The following is a 16,296-nucleotide window of genomic DNA, read 5'->3' on the forward strand; positions in this document are numbered from 1 at the left end:
ACCTAAGTTATCGCTAGTTTCTTAAAACTTATTTTTAAAAATATTTCTTATCATATCTTCATTTTTAGGAGTCCTATAAAGATGTGAATAGGCTTAATGAATTTCTCGTAAAAAATTGATCTAGAAACAATTGTTTATTTGTAAAATATCTCATTGTATCATAGAAGTCAAAATTTACATAAAAATATTCCCCAATTTCGCCCCTCAACTTTGAATCCTTATATCTTCTGAAATTTTAATTTTCAAATATTGTTGATTATATTCAAAATTCATCCTGTCTCAAGAGCTATCGAATGAATATAGTAGCAGATTCAATTTCCAAAAAAAATTGTTCTTCATTGTTCACATTTTTAGAGGTAAAATCAGAAATCTAGAAAATTTTCAGCCAATTTTCATATCTCTGAAAATAATAAATTTATAGTTATGAAACTAACTTAACTAGACCAACTTTTGAATAGAAATCGAATGAAACTAGTACCACTTTCATAGGATAATTATTTGATGAGATACTGAAAAGTCGGAAACAATGAATATTTTAGAAAAATTTCCGCCTTTCGTCATATCTCGCTTCATAATAAAGATAAATGAAATTAGATTTCTGCAATCGTCTTCTAATTAGTGTTTAAATAGGGTCTACCTTCAAAATATTTCTATATCTTAAAGCACTTAAGAGATATAAAAAAATGGTGACAATGGATTATGCGCGAAAAAGTAGCAAGTTTCATATCTCAAGAACCATTGAAAATAAAAAAATATTTTCAACGTACGGTACATCTTAAATTATGAAAAAAGCACAGCGCATCAAATTTCATGGACCTGTGGTTTCATTAACCTGAGTTATCACTAAATTCTTCAAATTTTTTTTTTATCATATTTCTTATCATATCTTCATTTTTAGAAGTCCTATAAAGATGTGAATAGGCTTAATGAATTTCTCGTAAAAAAACGATCTAGAAAAAAGTATTTATTTTTAAAATTCACAATATTATCATAGAAATTGAAATTTATAAAAAATATTCCCCAATTTCGCCCCTCAACTTTGAATCCTTATAACTCCTGATATTTCAATTTTCAAATATTGTTGATTATATTCAAAATTCATCCCGTCTCAAGGGCTATCGAATGAATATAGTAGCATATTCAATTTCCAAAAAAAGTTGTTTTTCTTTGTTCACATTTTTTGAGGTAAAGTCAAAAATCTAGAAAATTTTCAGCCAATTTTCATATCTCTGCAAATAATAAAGTTGTAGCTATGAAATTAACTTAACTAGACCAACTTTTGAATAGAAATCGAATGAAACTAGTCTCACTTTCATAGGATAAGTATTTGCGGAGATACTGAAAAGTCAGAAACAATGAATATTTTAGAAAAATTTCCGCCTTTCGTCATATCTCGCTTCAAAACCAAGATAAATGAAATCAGATTTTTGCAATTAACTTCAAATGAGTTTTCAAGTGGGGTCTACCTTCAAAATATTTTTATACCTTAAACCACTTTCGAGATATAAAAAAATGGTGACAATGGATTGCGCGCGAAAAAATATCAAGCACAATATCTCAAGAACGGTTGAAAATTTGAAAATCTTTTCAACGTATGGTATGTCTAAAATTATGAAAGAAGCACAGCGCATCAAGTTTCATGGACCTGTGACTTCATGAACTTGAGTTATCACTAGATTCTCAAAACTCTTTTTTTTATCATATTTCTTATCATATCTTCATTTTTAGTAGTCCTATAAAGATGTGAATAGGCTTAATGAATTTCTCGTAAAAAATTGATCTAGAAAAAAGTATTTATTTTCAAAATTTACAATATTATCATAGAAATTGAAATTTACAAAAAAATATTCCCCAATTTCGCCCTTCAACTTTGAATCCTTATAACTCCTGAAATTTTAATTTTCAAATATTGTTGATTATATTCAAAATTCATACCATTTCAAGGGCTATCGAATGAATATAGTAGCATATTCAATTTTCAAAAAAAGTTGTTTTTCTTTGTTCACATTTTTAGAGGTAAAGTCGAAAATCTAGAATATTTTTAGCCAATTTTTATATCTCTGGAAAAAATAAAGTTGTAGCTATGAAATTAACTTCACTAGACTAATTTTTGAATAGAAATCGAATGAAAGTAGTCCCATCTTCATAGGACAAGTATTTGCTAAGATACTGAAAAGTTGGGAACAATGAATATTTTAGAAAAATTTCCGCCTTTCGTCATATCTCGCTTCAAAATGAAGATAAATGAAATCAGATTTTTGCAATTAACTTCAAACGAATTTTCAAATGGGGTCTACCTTCAAAATATTTTTATACCTTAAAGCACTTAAGAGATATAAAAAAATGGTGACAATGGATTATGCGCGAAAAAGTAGCAAGCACAGTATTTCAAGAACGGTTGAAAATTTAAAAAAGTTTTCAACGTAGGGTATACCTTAAATTATGAAAGAAGTCCAGCGCATCAAATTTCATGGACCTGTGACTTTATTAACCTGAGTTATCGCTAGTTTCTTAAAAAAATTGTTTTATCATATTTCTTATCATATCTTCATTTTTAGAAGTCCTATAAAGATGTAAATGAGCTTAATGAATTTCTCGTAAAAAATTGATCTAGAAAAAAGTATTTATTTTCAAAGTTTACGATATTATCATAGAAATCGAAATTTACAAAAAAATATTCCCCAATTTCGCCCCTCAACTTTGAATCCTTATAACTCCTGAAATTTTAATTTTCAAATATTGTTGATTATATTCAAAATTCATCCCACTTTAAGGGCTATCGAATGAATATAGTAGCATATTCAATTTCCAAAAAAAGTTGTTTTTCCATGTTCACATTTTTAGAGGTAAAGTCGAAAATCTAGAAAATTTTCAGCCAATTTTCATATCTCTGCAAATAATAAAGTTGTAGCTATGAAATTAACTTAACTAGACCAACTTTTGAATAGAAATCGAATGAAACTAGTCTCACTTTCATAGGATAAGTATTTGCGGAGATACTGAAAAGTCAGAAACAATGAATATTTTAGAAAAATTTCCGCCTTTCGTCATATCTCGTTTCATAATGAAGATAAATGAAATCAGATTTTTGCAATTGACTTCAAATGAGTTTTCAAGTGGGGTCTACCTTCAAAATTTTTTTACATCTTTATTCATTTTCAAGATATAAAAAAATGGTGACAATGGATTACGCGCGAAAAAGTACCAAGCATAGTATTTCAAGAACGGTTGAAAATTTAAAAAAGTTTTCAACGTAGGGTATACTTTAAATTATAAAAGAAGCTCAGCGCATCAAATTTCATGGACCTGTGACTTCATTAACCTGAGTTATCGCTAGTTTCTTAAAACAATTTTTTAATCATATTTCTTATCATATCTTCATTTTTAGTAGTCCTATAAAGATGTGAATAGGCTTAATGAATTTCTCGTAAAAAATTGATCTAGAAAAAAGTATTTATTTTCAAAATTTACAATATTATCATAGAAATTGAAATTTACAAAAAAATATTCCCCAATTTCGCCCTTCAACTTTGAATCCTTATAACTCTTGAAATTTTAATTTTCAAATATTGTTGATTATATTCAAAATTCATACCATTTCAAGGGCTATCGAATGAATATAGTAGCATATTCAATTTTCAAAAAAAGTTGTTTTTCTTTGTTCACATTTTTAGAGGTAAAGTCGAAAATCTAGAATATTTTTAGCCAATTTTTATATCTCTGGAAAAAATAAAGTTGTAGCTATGAAATTAACTTCACTAGACTAATTTTTGAATAGAAATCGAATGAAAGTAGTCCCATCTTCATAGGACAAGTATTTGCTAAGATACTGAAAAGTCGTGAACAATGAATATTTTAGAAAAATTTCCGCCTTTCGTCATATCTCGCTTCATAATAAAGATAAATGAAATTAGATTTCTGCAATTAACTTCAAACGAATTTTCAAATGGGGTCTACCTTCAAAATATTTTTATACCTTTAACCACTTTCGAGATATAAAAAAATGGTGACAATGGATTACGCGCGAAAAAGTACCAAGTTTCATATCTCAAGAACCATTGAAAATAAAAAAATGTTTTCAACGTACGGTACAGCTTAAATTATGAAAGAAGCCCAGCGCATCAAATTTCATGGACCTGTGACTTCATTAACCTGAGTTATCGCTAGTTTCTTAAAACAATTTTTTAATCATATTTCTTATCATATCTTCATTTTTAGAAGTCCTATGAAGATGTGAATAGACTTAATGAATTTCTCGTAAAAAAGTGATCTAGAAAAAAGTATTTATTTTTAAAATTTACAATATTATCATAGAAGTCGAAATTTACAAAAAATATTCTCCAATTTCGCCTCTCAACTTTGAATCCTTATAACTCCTGAAATTTCATTTTTTAAATATTGTTGATTATATTCAAAATTCATCCCACTTTAAGGGCTATCGAATGAATATAGTAGCATATTCAATTTCCAAAAAAAGTTGCCTTTTTAAATTTTTTTTTAAAAAATATTTTTTGATTACTTATTTTTCATTATTTATTTTGTTGTTTTAATATAAAAGATTTTATTATGTCAACATTGTAATTTTAAAAAAAATTATACATATGTTTAATATTAAAATATTTAAAAAAAAAATTTTTAGTACGTTAGTAACTCTTAAATTGTGCGTTATTTTCAATAAGAAAGAAATAATTTTTTTTAAATATTTCTAAATTATGCATTGTTTATCATTTTTTCTATTTTTATAATTAATTTTTTGACATTTTTAAAATTGATTAAAAAAATTTAAAAATCATAAAAGTTTTTATTTTTATTATATAAATGTATATTACAAATTATTTTACTGTACTTTTATAACATACTACAATATACTGTAATAACAAAAAAAACTATGGAACAATAAATTATATAATAATTTTTATTTATGTTTTATTAAATTATATCAAAACAAAAAAAATTATTTAAAAAAAATTGTTTAAAGCAACAAATTTAAATAAGCATAAAGCCAAAGAATATTTTTAATCACATTTAATTTTGTATGACTTTTTTATTTCAAATAAAGCTTCCCCAATTCTTCTAAAATTTTCACTTTTTCTATGCCTAATTCTTTTTTGACATTCAGCTAAATTTTTTTTAATTTCCATCATTACTCCAGTACCTAAATTTTTAATATTTTCATCTTCACGTTTATAGAACTCTTTTAACTCTGTATATTGTTTATCATTATCACAATAAGCATTTAAAAATTTAAAAAAATAAGAGAAATGAACTGGAATTGATTTATATTTAACATATAATGCTTCAAAATAAGTTTTATCCATAATTAGTTTTTTAACGATTCTCCAATGACTTGAAAAAGCATAAAGATCATAAATAAATTGTCTTAAATCTCCAAGTAATGGCATCCCATCTAATTCAAAAAGTGAATTTTTTAAAAACATTAAAAATAAATGTTTATTTTTGGTACATAATAAAGCAGCCCTTATAATTTTTTTTTCTGTTCCATAATCTTCTTCTTTATATTTTTTTAATAAAAAATCAAAAGCACTTTCATCACCATATCTTGCAGCAGCCTGATAAACAATTTGTTTTCTATACATAGGTATAGTATTACAACTTGAATTAGATAATCTAGATTCTGCACATATTATTTTAAGATTGTTAAATAATTTTAAACTTTCTTGTATACATTCAACATCACCATTATCACAAACATAACTTGTAACATCACTTATTAAACTAAATCCAACAAATGACTTATCATTAGTAAATTGTTTACTATTAACATAATTATAAGTACATTTTAAAATTTCATTTGTATAATTTGTAAAATGAACAAAAAATGTCTCTTGACTATATATTTTTTTTAAATTTTTAAAATGTTTAAAAAATACTGCCATAGGAACATAATTTTTTTCTTTAGTATAATATTGTATTAATTTTAATGGTATAGAATAATCAATATAATTAAATTCAGCTAATGTAAATGCATCATCAATAAGACGTGCTCGTGATGGAGTAGATATTGATGTATGATTAGTTATTAATGTATGATAAAATTGATCATATATTTCATTAGAATATTTAATACGATAATAACCACGACAATGTGGATCTAATGGTAGTGAATATTGATGAATAGTTAAATTTTCACCGGGAACTATCCATTTTAATGAGTATTTTTGTGGTATTTTATCTTGAATAAATATTGGTATTGTCCATTTATTAATAAATCTATTATTTATATTGCGTTCAGAATCCATTACTTCTTGTACTAAATTAAGAGAATTATCATTATTTTTTATAACAGTTACAAGCGGAAATCCTTCTTGAAGTATCCAATCTTCAACAAATTTTGTTAATGTTATATTTACTGGTAAAATATTATTATTTCCTTTTCTTTTTTCTAAAATATATTCCATTGTTTCAAGAAGTTGTTGATTATTAACATTTTTATAAGCATTTTCTTTAATAAATTGATGTAAACTTTCTCTAAACATTTCTTCACCAATGACTTCTTCAATCATAAATAATATTAAAGCTGATTTAATATAAAGTATTTTATTTTTTACAATATATTTTGTATTTTTTATTTTAGGAATAATTGGATGTGTATTGGCAAATCTTTGATCAATATCCATACAAAGATTTTGAAGATCAAAATAATATAATCCATCAGAAAGTGTTTTTTCAGAACCAATACCTTCAGCACCTTTAAATGCCATAAATGTAGCAAAACCTTCATTTAACCATAACAAATCCCAGCTTGTTGTTGTTACAAGACATCCAAACCACATATGTGATGTTTCATGTGATATTGTTTTAATTATTTCATAACGATGTTTATATGTATGAACATTTTTTTGATATATAAGATTATCTGTTTTAATTGTAATAATACCCCAATTTTCCATAGCATGTACTCTCATTTGTGGATAAGTATGAATATCTAATTTAGGTAATGGATATTTAATATCAAAATAATTTTCATAATAATCTAATAATTTTTTTGTTGTTTCTAATGCAAGATCAACACCATCAATTTTCATTGGTTCTGTATATATTCTTATAGGAATACCATTATGATTTGTTTCTTTATATCTAAAAAATGATACAACAACAGCTAATAAATATGTTGACATTTTTTTTGTTTTATAAAAATATGTAGTTTCATAACCATTACCAGATGTTACTGTTAATCTTGGTGGTGAATTAGATATAACTTTAGCAGCAGTTGGATGACGTACAGAAATTAAAAATTCAGCTTTCATATCTGGTTGATCATAGCATGGAAATAATCTTCTTGCAAATTCAGGTTGTAATTGTGTTCCAAGTACAATACCATCAATTGATGAGTTAGTTCTATATGTCATTTTATATAATCCAGCTAAATCATCATGATCAAGTGATACAGAATAAGCAAGTGATAAAGAATAATTATTTGATGGTATTAAATCTTTTGATGCAATAAATTCAAGAGTTTCATGTGGATCATTAAGAATAACATTAGTAAGTTCAATATTTTCATTTATTTCATTATTAATTTTTTTTAATTTAAATGATCTATCCCATAATGTTAAATTTTTTTGATTTAATTTAATAATATTAGTTCTTTTATGACAATGAAGATATATTGTTATATTAACAACAATATTATTATATTTATATTGTGGTTCATTTTTTTCAGTTAAAAACCGATCATAATATATTTGAAAAAATATTTCATACAAATATGGTGTTAATGTTATTCCTTTTGAACGTGTATGAATTGATGATAATATATATGAAGCACTATCAGTATATAATGGTATACTTTTATTACCAGATATATAATTTTTTCTCCATATAGGTAAATTAGAATCTTTAGGTATATGTGTAATATAGATTGATGGGAAATCATTTAAATTATCTTTTCCTAAACCCGGCTCCAAAAATCCCGTTGATGTTCGATTTCTTCCTTTATTTAAATATTGAAAAATATTATTTAATGGATCATCAGTATATGATGTATTAGAATGAAATAATTCATCACCAAAATGAACGAGAAGAAATGCAGCAATGAAAAATAAAATTCCACCAACCATAACAATAAAAATAAATGATTTCCCTCTAATAATGTTAAAATTATTTTTTTCTTTACTACTTATTACTTCATTATTAGTAGTAGTAAAAAAAACCTCAGTTTGTTCTTTATCCTGAGATGTCATTTTTAATATATAATAATAAAATAAATTTTATTTTCTTTTTTTTTTTATTTTTAATTAAAATTTTTATATTTTATTTTTATAATTATATTATTAAAAAAAATTTTTTTTTCTTTTTTTTTTTAGAAAACAACCATGTTTAATAGGTAAAATGTTTTCAATAATTAGACCTAGAAGGAAAAATAATATATTTTACAACAAATATCTACTTATAGCATAGAAAGTTATAGAAAATATTATTTTAATAAAATCTGTAAATGATATTATTAGTTAATATTATGGTTAATAATGTTTGTAAAATATATGTTGTACATTAAAAATAAGTAAAATAATCTTTCAATATGGTTATAATAAGCTTTCTTTAGCTGTCCATTTATTACTAGGTTTTTCCATTAACTTATACTTATTACTTTTATAATGAAAGATGTATATGTAAGGAATATTGCAATTAAATATAACAAATAACATATAGTATTTGTTGAAATATAATTTTAATCAAACTAATGAGAATAAAAAGATAAAAATTTTAATGATAATTTAAAAAGAAATATAGATATATATAAATGAGAATAAATATGTAAGAGAAAAAGAATACAAAACAACTATTTCATTTAATAACTAATAAGGTTTACTTTTTTTTTTTTTTAAATTACTTTCAATCATATTGTCAGGAATTCCATTCCTTTTTAATATTATATTTTAATATAACAAAATGGAGACAAAGATGAAATTTTTAAAGATATGGTTAAAAAAAAAGCTTTATTTTAAAATAAAATATTAGAATGATGTTTAAAGTTTAATGGTTAAAAATCTTTGAAGTAACTCCAGAAATAGTTTTTCGTGCAAATTTTGGTACTATTTGAAGGAATGAATTAATGGAGATAGAATTTAAAGTATCATCATCAATATTAATATCTTGTGATTGAATGTTATTTTTAAGTGGACTTGAATTTATATTAAATGATGAGATGTACTCTTGATAAATAATTGACTTTTCAGATAATGGTAATGTAAAATTCAATGATTCATTGAATGGTATATGAAATGATATAATATCATGTTTTTTTAATATTCCTTTTTTATCTAATATTATAAGTTCATTTCCATCATCTAAATTTAATGCAATATCTAAGATTGTAATATCAATAACTTTTCTCCATTTATCTCCTTTGGGATTAGAAGTCTCATCAAAATTCTCCAAATAATATAGTGATCTTAATTTTTTACTTAATCCCCAAACAATATTATTTCCAATTACTATTTTTGAAATTAACTCATCATAACTATTATTGTTAATTTTTATCCAATTATCATTTTTTAATGAGTAGTAATAATATATGTATTTTTTTTTATTACCAATCCATATTATAGAAGCTGTTTTTGAAACAAAAATATTAAAATTCTCTGTTTCTTTAGGAAGTTGTGTAAAATAGTATGTTTGTTGTGTTAATAAATCATATTTATAAAGATAACAATTATTAATAATAAAAAATAAAATATTATTTGTTAATGTAAAATCTGTAACCATTTTACCATCACCAATAATTTCATATAAATGAAATAATTTCCATTCATCACCAAACATATAATTAAAATTAGATGATTTTTTATATATCCAAAGGGTACCAGAAGAATGTAAAAAAAATATGTATTTGTTGTTAGACATCATCTTTTTCTCAATATTATTGTTATCATTATAATTTTCAATAAAATTAACATTAATAATTTTATATTTTTTATATAATATATTAAATATGTAAAAATCTCCATTTTTATGAAATAAAATTATTTCATTTGAAGAAATATTAGATATTCTTTTAAAACCATAAAAAGATACTTCATTTTCAAATGAAAAAAATTGATGAGCATTGATAAATCCAGAGGAAGTATAAAAAAGCTTGTATCCATTTTTAATGATGATTCCTTTACATGAAACATTAACATCACTCATTAAGATTGTATTTTTTGGTAAATTAAAGTCAAAGTACATTTTGTACCATCCTTTCTTAGAACCAAGGACATTCTTTTTAGTAACATCCGGTAACATCCATAAACAACCATAAGAATCTAAAGCAAAAGCAAATGTTGCATGCAAAGTAATTGACACGATATTATAGGGTATTTTTTTAATAGATTTAACTTTTATCCATTCAACTCCCATTTGACATTTATGAAGTCCTACCCGAGCATAAATGGTATTTTTTCCTGTTGACAAAATCCATACACCATTAGATGATGCAGATATTTTATCAAATATAATATTTTTATTACATTTAATTGGAGCATGATAAAGAATACCCATAGAAGGGAGATTCATTTTAACAAATGGACCTTGTTTTGTTAGATACCATCCATCGTTTTCCATAAATGATACATCATAAATATAATCATATGGTGTTTGATTTTTCCAGTCACAATAATTAGTAAAAATACAATTAATATTTAAAAGAATATCTTGTTTTGGTGAAAAAGCTTTTCCTTTAGTTATTTTCCATAATAATGTTCCTGAATAATTACTTCTAACAATATCACCTGGATAATTAGTACATTTTTTCCATTTTTTATCTTTTGTTAATTCTATAAAATCACATCTCCATTCATCATTAGCTGTTGTTATTAAAAAATTTGATGATATTGTAAATGAATGAATTTGATAAGGAAAAGAACAAAAATTCCAAGATGATGAATAACATGATAAATTAATATAATTATTTATATCACATTTTGTTGTATTAATTAAATTAATTGTTTTATCTTCATTATTTATTATTGAAATTGAAAATGGTTTAATTGTATGTAATGATATATCAATTAGTGAAGTAGGAGAAAATTTTTCTTCTACTACATTATTTTTAATTTCCATACTTAATGGTAATTTTTTTATTAAAAATTTTTGATATTCTAATTCATATTCATAGTTTGTCTTTATATCTATTGATGTTTCATATGATAAATTAAATAATTTATTTTTTATTGGACGACTATTATTGATAATTGCATCAGATATTTTAATAAGATTTGAAAAAACTTCTTCTTTTTCAATATATTTTTCATTTGTATATGTTATTGATGTTACCTGTTTATATTGTTTCTTATAACTTTTAACTTTTATTAATTTTTTTGTAATACAAACATTTTTGTAATCCTCTCTATTGTAATTTATTATTTTAAAAAAATTAAATGGATATATTATTTTAAGTGATGTATCTGGTAATTCAATATAATCGTTTAATTTCCCTTCTTTAGCTTCTTCAAACTTTTCCACAACTTTTTCACTTGTTACATTCTTAATTTTATCTAATTTAGCTAAAGCATGAGGCATTTTTTTATCAATAAATTGTTTTGTTGTTAAAGCAGTAAAATTAAGTATCTCTGTTGTTAGTATAAATTCAGATTTTTTACTTTCTTGAATGTATAAATTGTTCATAAATAAATTATTTTTTGAATTTTCTGAAAAAATAATACACATTCTTGGATCTATTAAACAAAATAAAATTTTTTCATTATCATGATAACAAATATCAATTATATTATATATATTTTCGTCATCATAATAATCATTAAAAAGTTTAGAAGAAATATGATTACATTCTTCAACATTCCATATACTATTTAAAAATAATATTAATTCACCATTTATTTCTTCAAAAACAAAATATCTTAAATATTTATTTTCTCTAAAAATTATTCCATTATTTGATATTAAACAACCATTTTGAATGTTTTTACAACCTTCTAATGAATATTGTCTTTTTAATTTTCCACTATATATTTCAAAAATATAAACAAATCCTTCTTTATCAATAACATTTATTTCATTACAAAAATTACTTTTAATAAAATTAATAAAAATTAATCCACGATACTCTAATTCTTCTCTATCATCTTCAAAATCAAAAACTTTTCTTTCAATTTTATTTTTATTCTTTAAATTTAAACATACCAATGAATAATTTGTAATATAAAATAAATTTTCTTCTTTTTCATTAATTATTATTTTAATAATAGGCATTCCATCAATACATAAATATTTATATTGTACAATTTTTGTATTCCAGTTAATAATAATTATTGTTATATGTCCACAATTATCACCAACATATAAATGTTCTCCATCATTAGACCACACTATATCATTTATACTTCTTCCTTCATGAATTTTATTAATCTTCAAATGTTTATAATTATCATTTAACTTTAATATATGCACTATTCCACTATCAAAACCGATACCAATACAGTTTAATTTTTCATGTACTTTAACAATTGTTACTTTACCAGAATTAGTTGGAAATTTTATATGTGGTAAGCATTTATAATGATTATCAGATGTTAAAAAAGGAAAAACAATTCCATTTTGTGATGTAAAAATTAAATAATTATTCGTTTTATTGATGAAACGAATATTGACAGTTGTAAAACCAAAATCAACAGTATTTGGTAAACAATTAATTATATTTTCTACAATTTTTTTATTTGAAAACATACTTTTTACATAAACAATATATAATTTAAATTATACTACAATATATTTACAAATAATATACAGGTAAGTTAAGAAATAAAAAATACTTAAATTAAAAGAATGATGCATAAATTGGTGAAAAAAGTACATATTGCGATAGTCTCTATCGTTAGAATGACTATCAAAATCATACATATTTTGATAAGGAATATTAAAATCTAATCATATGACAATATTTTTTTTTTTTTGTTATTTATCTGTTAGTATATTATTAAATAAAAAAATAATAATGCAAAAAAATAGAATATAATAAAAATAATTATTAATAACAAAAAGAAAAAAAATTTATTAATATACAATATTAAAAAGAAAGATTTTGTAAAATAATGATATTTCCAATTAGAATTATTTTAAATATTTATCTTAAAAATAGGATAAGTTTATGAAACAAAATAGTTATTTTTAAAGTTGAAATTTTATGAAACATTTTGTTTTATAGAAACAATTCAAAATTTGTTAAAAAAAATTGACATTCACTTATCTTATCACAAGAATATTTACCTTAACTATCATAATGATCCACTCAATTAATGACAAATTTTTTTTTGCAATAAATTTTTATTCAACAAATTGTTTATTCCATTTTATTTAAAAAAAATTCATTAACAGAAATAAACATTTTTTATTTTATCTAAAAAGTTAATTTTTACTCATCTAGATTAACTTTGATATCAGCAGCTTCAAATTCTGTTATTACAGCACTTACTCCTGAAACTGTAATATTATATTTTTTTGTCTTATTTCGATTAATCAAATGATCTCCTATTCCCATAATACGAAAATTACCTAGAATTGTAGAACCTTCTCTAGAAACAGATCCAGCTTTAGAACTTGAAGGAGTAGAAACATTTGAAGTTGTATTAGAATCATGTAAATCTTTACTAATGACACCACTTTCTGACACATTACTTCTTCTCTTAGAACTCCTTTCAACAGATGCTTGGTGATTTTTTGTAATTAATTTTTCAACTTGAGCCTGTTGCTTAATAATATCATCATTTATTGTAGCTTTTCTTGTAGATGTTCCCTTCCTACATTGACACATTTGACATTTAAAATCTTTTGGTTTATTTATAAATGTACATACAGGACAACTCCATGATGAACCACTAGAAGGATGAGTTTCATTGTCATAATCTGGTGAATCACGATATGATACAGAACTTTTCCTTTTTTTTCCTGACATAATAAAAATAATTAAATAATAACAATTAAATATAATATATAATAAAAATTAGTATAATAGAAGTAGTATTTGTGAAACGTTAAAATAAAAGCATTATAAGTAATATTTCTCCACTTTTATATCTTAAAAAGAATATAAAATTAAAAGCACATTTTAAAGTTTTTTTTTTGCGCAATTTATAATTTTTTTTTCCTACATAAAATATATTTTTTTAATATAATACTATTATGCCTCAATGTGAATATGTATCATCATCTACTGGTGTAAGATGTGGTAATTTTTCAACTGATATAAAATTAGATTCACGTAATTATTGCGAAATTCATGGATTTGTTAATTATATTTATGATAATATTGTTTCTGCTAAACAACATAGACTTGGTGCACCACCAAAATTAGAAATTAAAGTTACAGATGTTAGAGGAAATGTTCATGATAAAATTGGTTGGGTTGGAGGAAAAGATGATGAAGAAATGTTACGTTGTAGTTCTGATTGGTTACAGTACAATAATTTTGAGGCTGATGATAATATGTTTTATGAAACTTTTTCTGGTACCACTGTTCATGGTTGTGGTCCTTTTACTGAATTAGAAGTTTTAAAAAATCAAGAAATATTGATAAATGAAGAAATTAAAATGCTTGAAAAATTAAGGAGGATAAATGATGAAGAATTGGCATCAAAAAATGCTTTTTATAGGCATGCTATGCTTCAAGAATTATGTTCAGGTGCTTTTGTAATTCGTACACCAGAAGAAGTACGTCTTTGTGGAGAGATACAAGATCTATACAAATATGGTGCAAGTAAAGAAAGAGAACATGAAAATCTTCCTTTTTTTAGTAATGTTTATAGAATTCAAAAAGAAACATTTAAAAAAATAGAAGATGAATCTCTTAACAGAAATAAACGTGAGATTAGTGAAAGTTTATCAGAAAAAGGTGATAATACATCTGAAGAAGAAGATTGGTATTCACGAACATGTTGTTTAGAATCATTGGAGAATGGAAAATGTAATGAAGTAGTTTTGTGGCCATCTGCTTATTGTCATAAACGTAAGTTTTTATTTTTATTTATCAATTATTAGAAATATTTTAGATTTAAAATTTGATAAAAATCAGTTATTATATCAATTATGTCAAAGATGTCAGAATCCATATATTTCACTGTTAGAATGTACTAATTGTTTAATTAATCAACGTATAGAAAAAGGTAAACAATTAGTTAGTCAAAATCCAAGAATGATGAATATAAGACCTAATTTTGATATTAGAAGAAATATACCAACAATGAGAATGAAAGGATTTGATTCTTCAATTGTTATACCAATACGTAAAATGTCTGTTAAAAAGATTAGTGACATAACATCACGATCTAAATTTGAATTAAAACACGTAAATGGTGAAATAGAAACTGATTTAAATGATACAAGAAATAAAGAATTACTAGAAGACACAAAAGAAAATATTTTTCTTTCAAAGGATAATGTTGATGGTGAAGTAATTGAATTAATTGATAATTATTTCTCAGAAATTCGTCTTCCAGTAAAACAATTACCACCAAAAAGTGTTACACAAGTTCCTCCAACTGTAACACTTCCTGATCGACGTCATAATCCATTTAATAGTGTAAATAAACCACAAACAGTATTACCAAAACATGTTGGCGTTTTAAATACGATTAATCATAAATTTACAAGAGGACCACAAAAAACACCTAGACAAATGTTCGAAGCAATAAGGCATCATCCAGTTCTTGGTATACAATTTAAACAAAATCCTTGTGCGAAAATAAGGCCATTTACTAAAGAATTTTTTCCTGCTTCTGAAGGTTCATTACAAGTGTCGCGAAGACCGTATATTACAACAGGGAGTAATGTTCGAAAAATAAAAATGATTGTTATGAAACAAATTGGACCTTTAAAATAAATAATTTTTTTTAAATATTAACAAATTTTTTTTAAAAATAAATTTCTAAGAATTTTTTTCTCTTTTACTTTTGTATAAATGTAAACTTAATTAAAGTGATAAAATTTAATAAAAAAAATAAATAGTTAATTAGTGGTGGAAGCAAATAAGTAGTAATAAAATATTTTTTTTTATAAAAGAAAATGGTAATTTAAATAGAGAAATTTCTTTATCATTGCTAAAATTTCTATTTCTATATTTCATTTAAAATTTCTAATATTTTTCTTAAATCGTCATCTAAAATTTGATTTTATTTTTAAATTTCTTTTTTGAAACCTGAATTTTTTCGTCAATCTTTATTAGACAAGCTATTTACTTTTAATTGAAGAAATTCATATAGATAAAAATATTGACCAATTTTTGAAATTTCTTACATTTTTTAATCATTGATATAATCTTTTAAACATATTAAAAATTTTCAT

The 16,296-nt window shown here is 23.3% G+C and overlaps 4 protein-coding genes across 4 annotated transcripts; 1 reads left to right on the forward strand and 3 right to left on the reverse strand.

Moving 5' to 3' along the window:
• Positions 1–5,015: 5,015 nt before the first annotated feature.
• SRAE_1000006000 (Peptidase M1, membrane alanine aminopeptidase, N-terminal domain and ERAP1-like C-terminal domain-containing protein) lies at positions 5,016–8,204 on the reverse strand (the record flags this gene model as incomplete). Its single annotated transcript, XM_024646849.1, has 1 exon — positions 5,016–8,204. One exon carries the CDS (start codon positions 8,202–8,204, stop codon positions 5,016–5,018), a length of 3,189 nt encoding a protein of 1,062 aa, XP_024500986.1.
• Positions 8,205–8,997: 793 nt separating this feature from the next.
• SRAE_1000006100 (WD40/YVTN repeat-like-containing domain-containing protein) lies at positions 8,998–12,687 on the reverse strand (the record flags this gene model as incomplete). Its single annotated transcript, XM_024646850.1, has 1 exon — positions 8,998–12,687. The coding sequence occupies one exon, from the start codon at positions 12,685–12,687 to the stop codon at positions 8,998–9,000; it is 3,690 nt and encodes a 1,229-aa protein (XP_024500987.1).
• A 685-nt stretch (positions 12,688–13,372) lies between these two features.
• Positions 13,373–13,912, reverse strand: SRAE_1000006200 (Zinc finger, RanBP2-type domain-containing protein; the record flags this gene model as incomplete). Its single annotated transcript, XM_024646851.1, has 2 exons — positions 13,373–13,440; positions 13,513–13,912. 2 exons carry the CDS (start codon positions 13,910–13,912, stop codon positions 13,373–13,375), a joined length of 468 nt encoding a protein of 155 aa, XP_024500988.1.
• A 227-nt stretch (positions 13,913–14,139) lies between these two features.
• On the forward strand, positions 14,140–15,835 carry SRAE_1000006300 (Hypothetical protein; the record flags this gene model as incomplete). The annotated part of the gene is made up of 2 exons (XM_024646853.1): positions 14,140–14,962; positions 15,006–15,835. The coding sequence occupies 2 exons, from the start codon at positions 14,140–14,142 to the stop codon at positions 15,833–15,835; spliced, it is 1,653 nt and encodes a 550-aa protein (XP_024500989.1).
• Positions 15,836–16,296: the final 461 nt, after the last annotated feature.

Source organism: Strongyloides ratti (genome assembly GCF_001040885.1).
Source record: "Strongyloides ratti genome assembly S_ratti_ED321, chromosome : 1".
In the NCBI taxonomy this organism is placed as follows: Eukaryota; Metazoa; Nematoda; class Chromadorea; order Rhabditida; family Strongyloididae; genus Strongyloides; species Strongyloides ratti.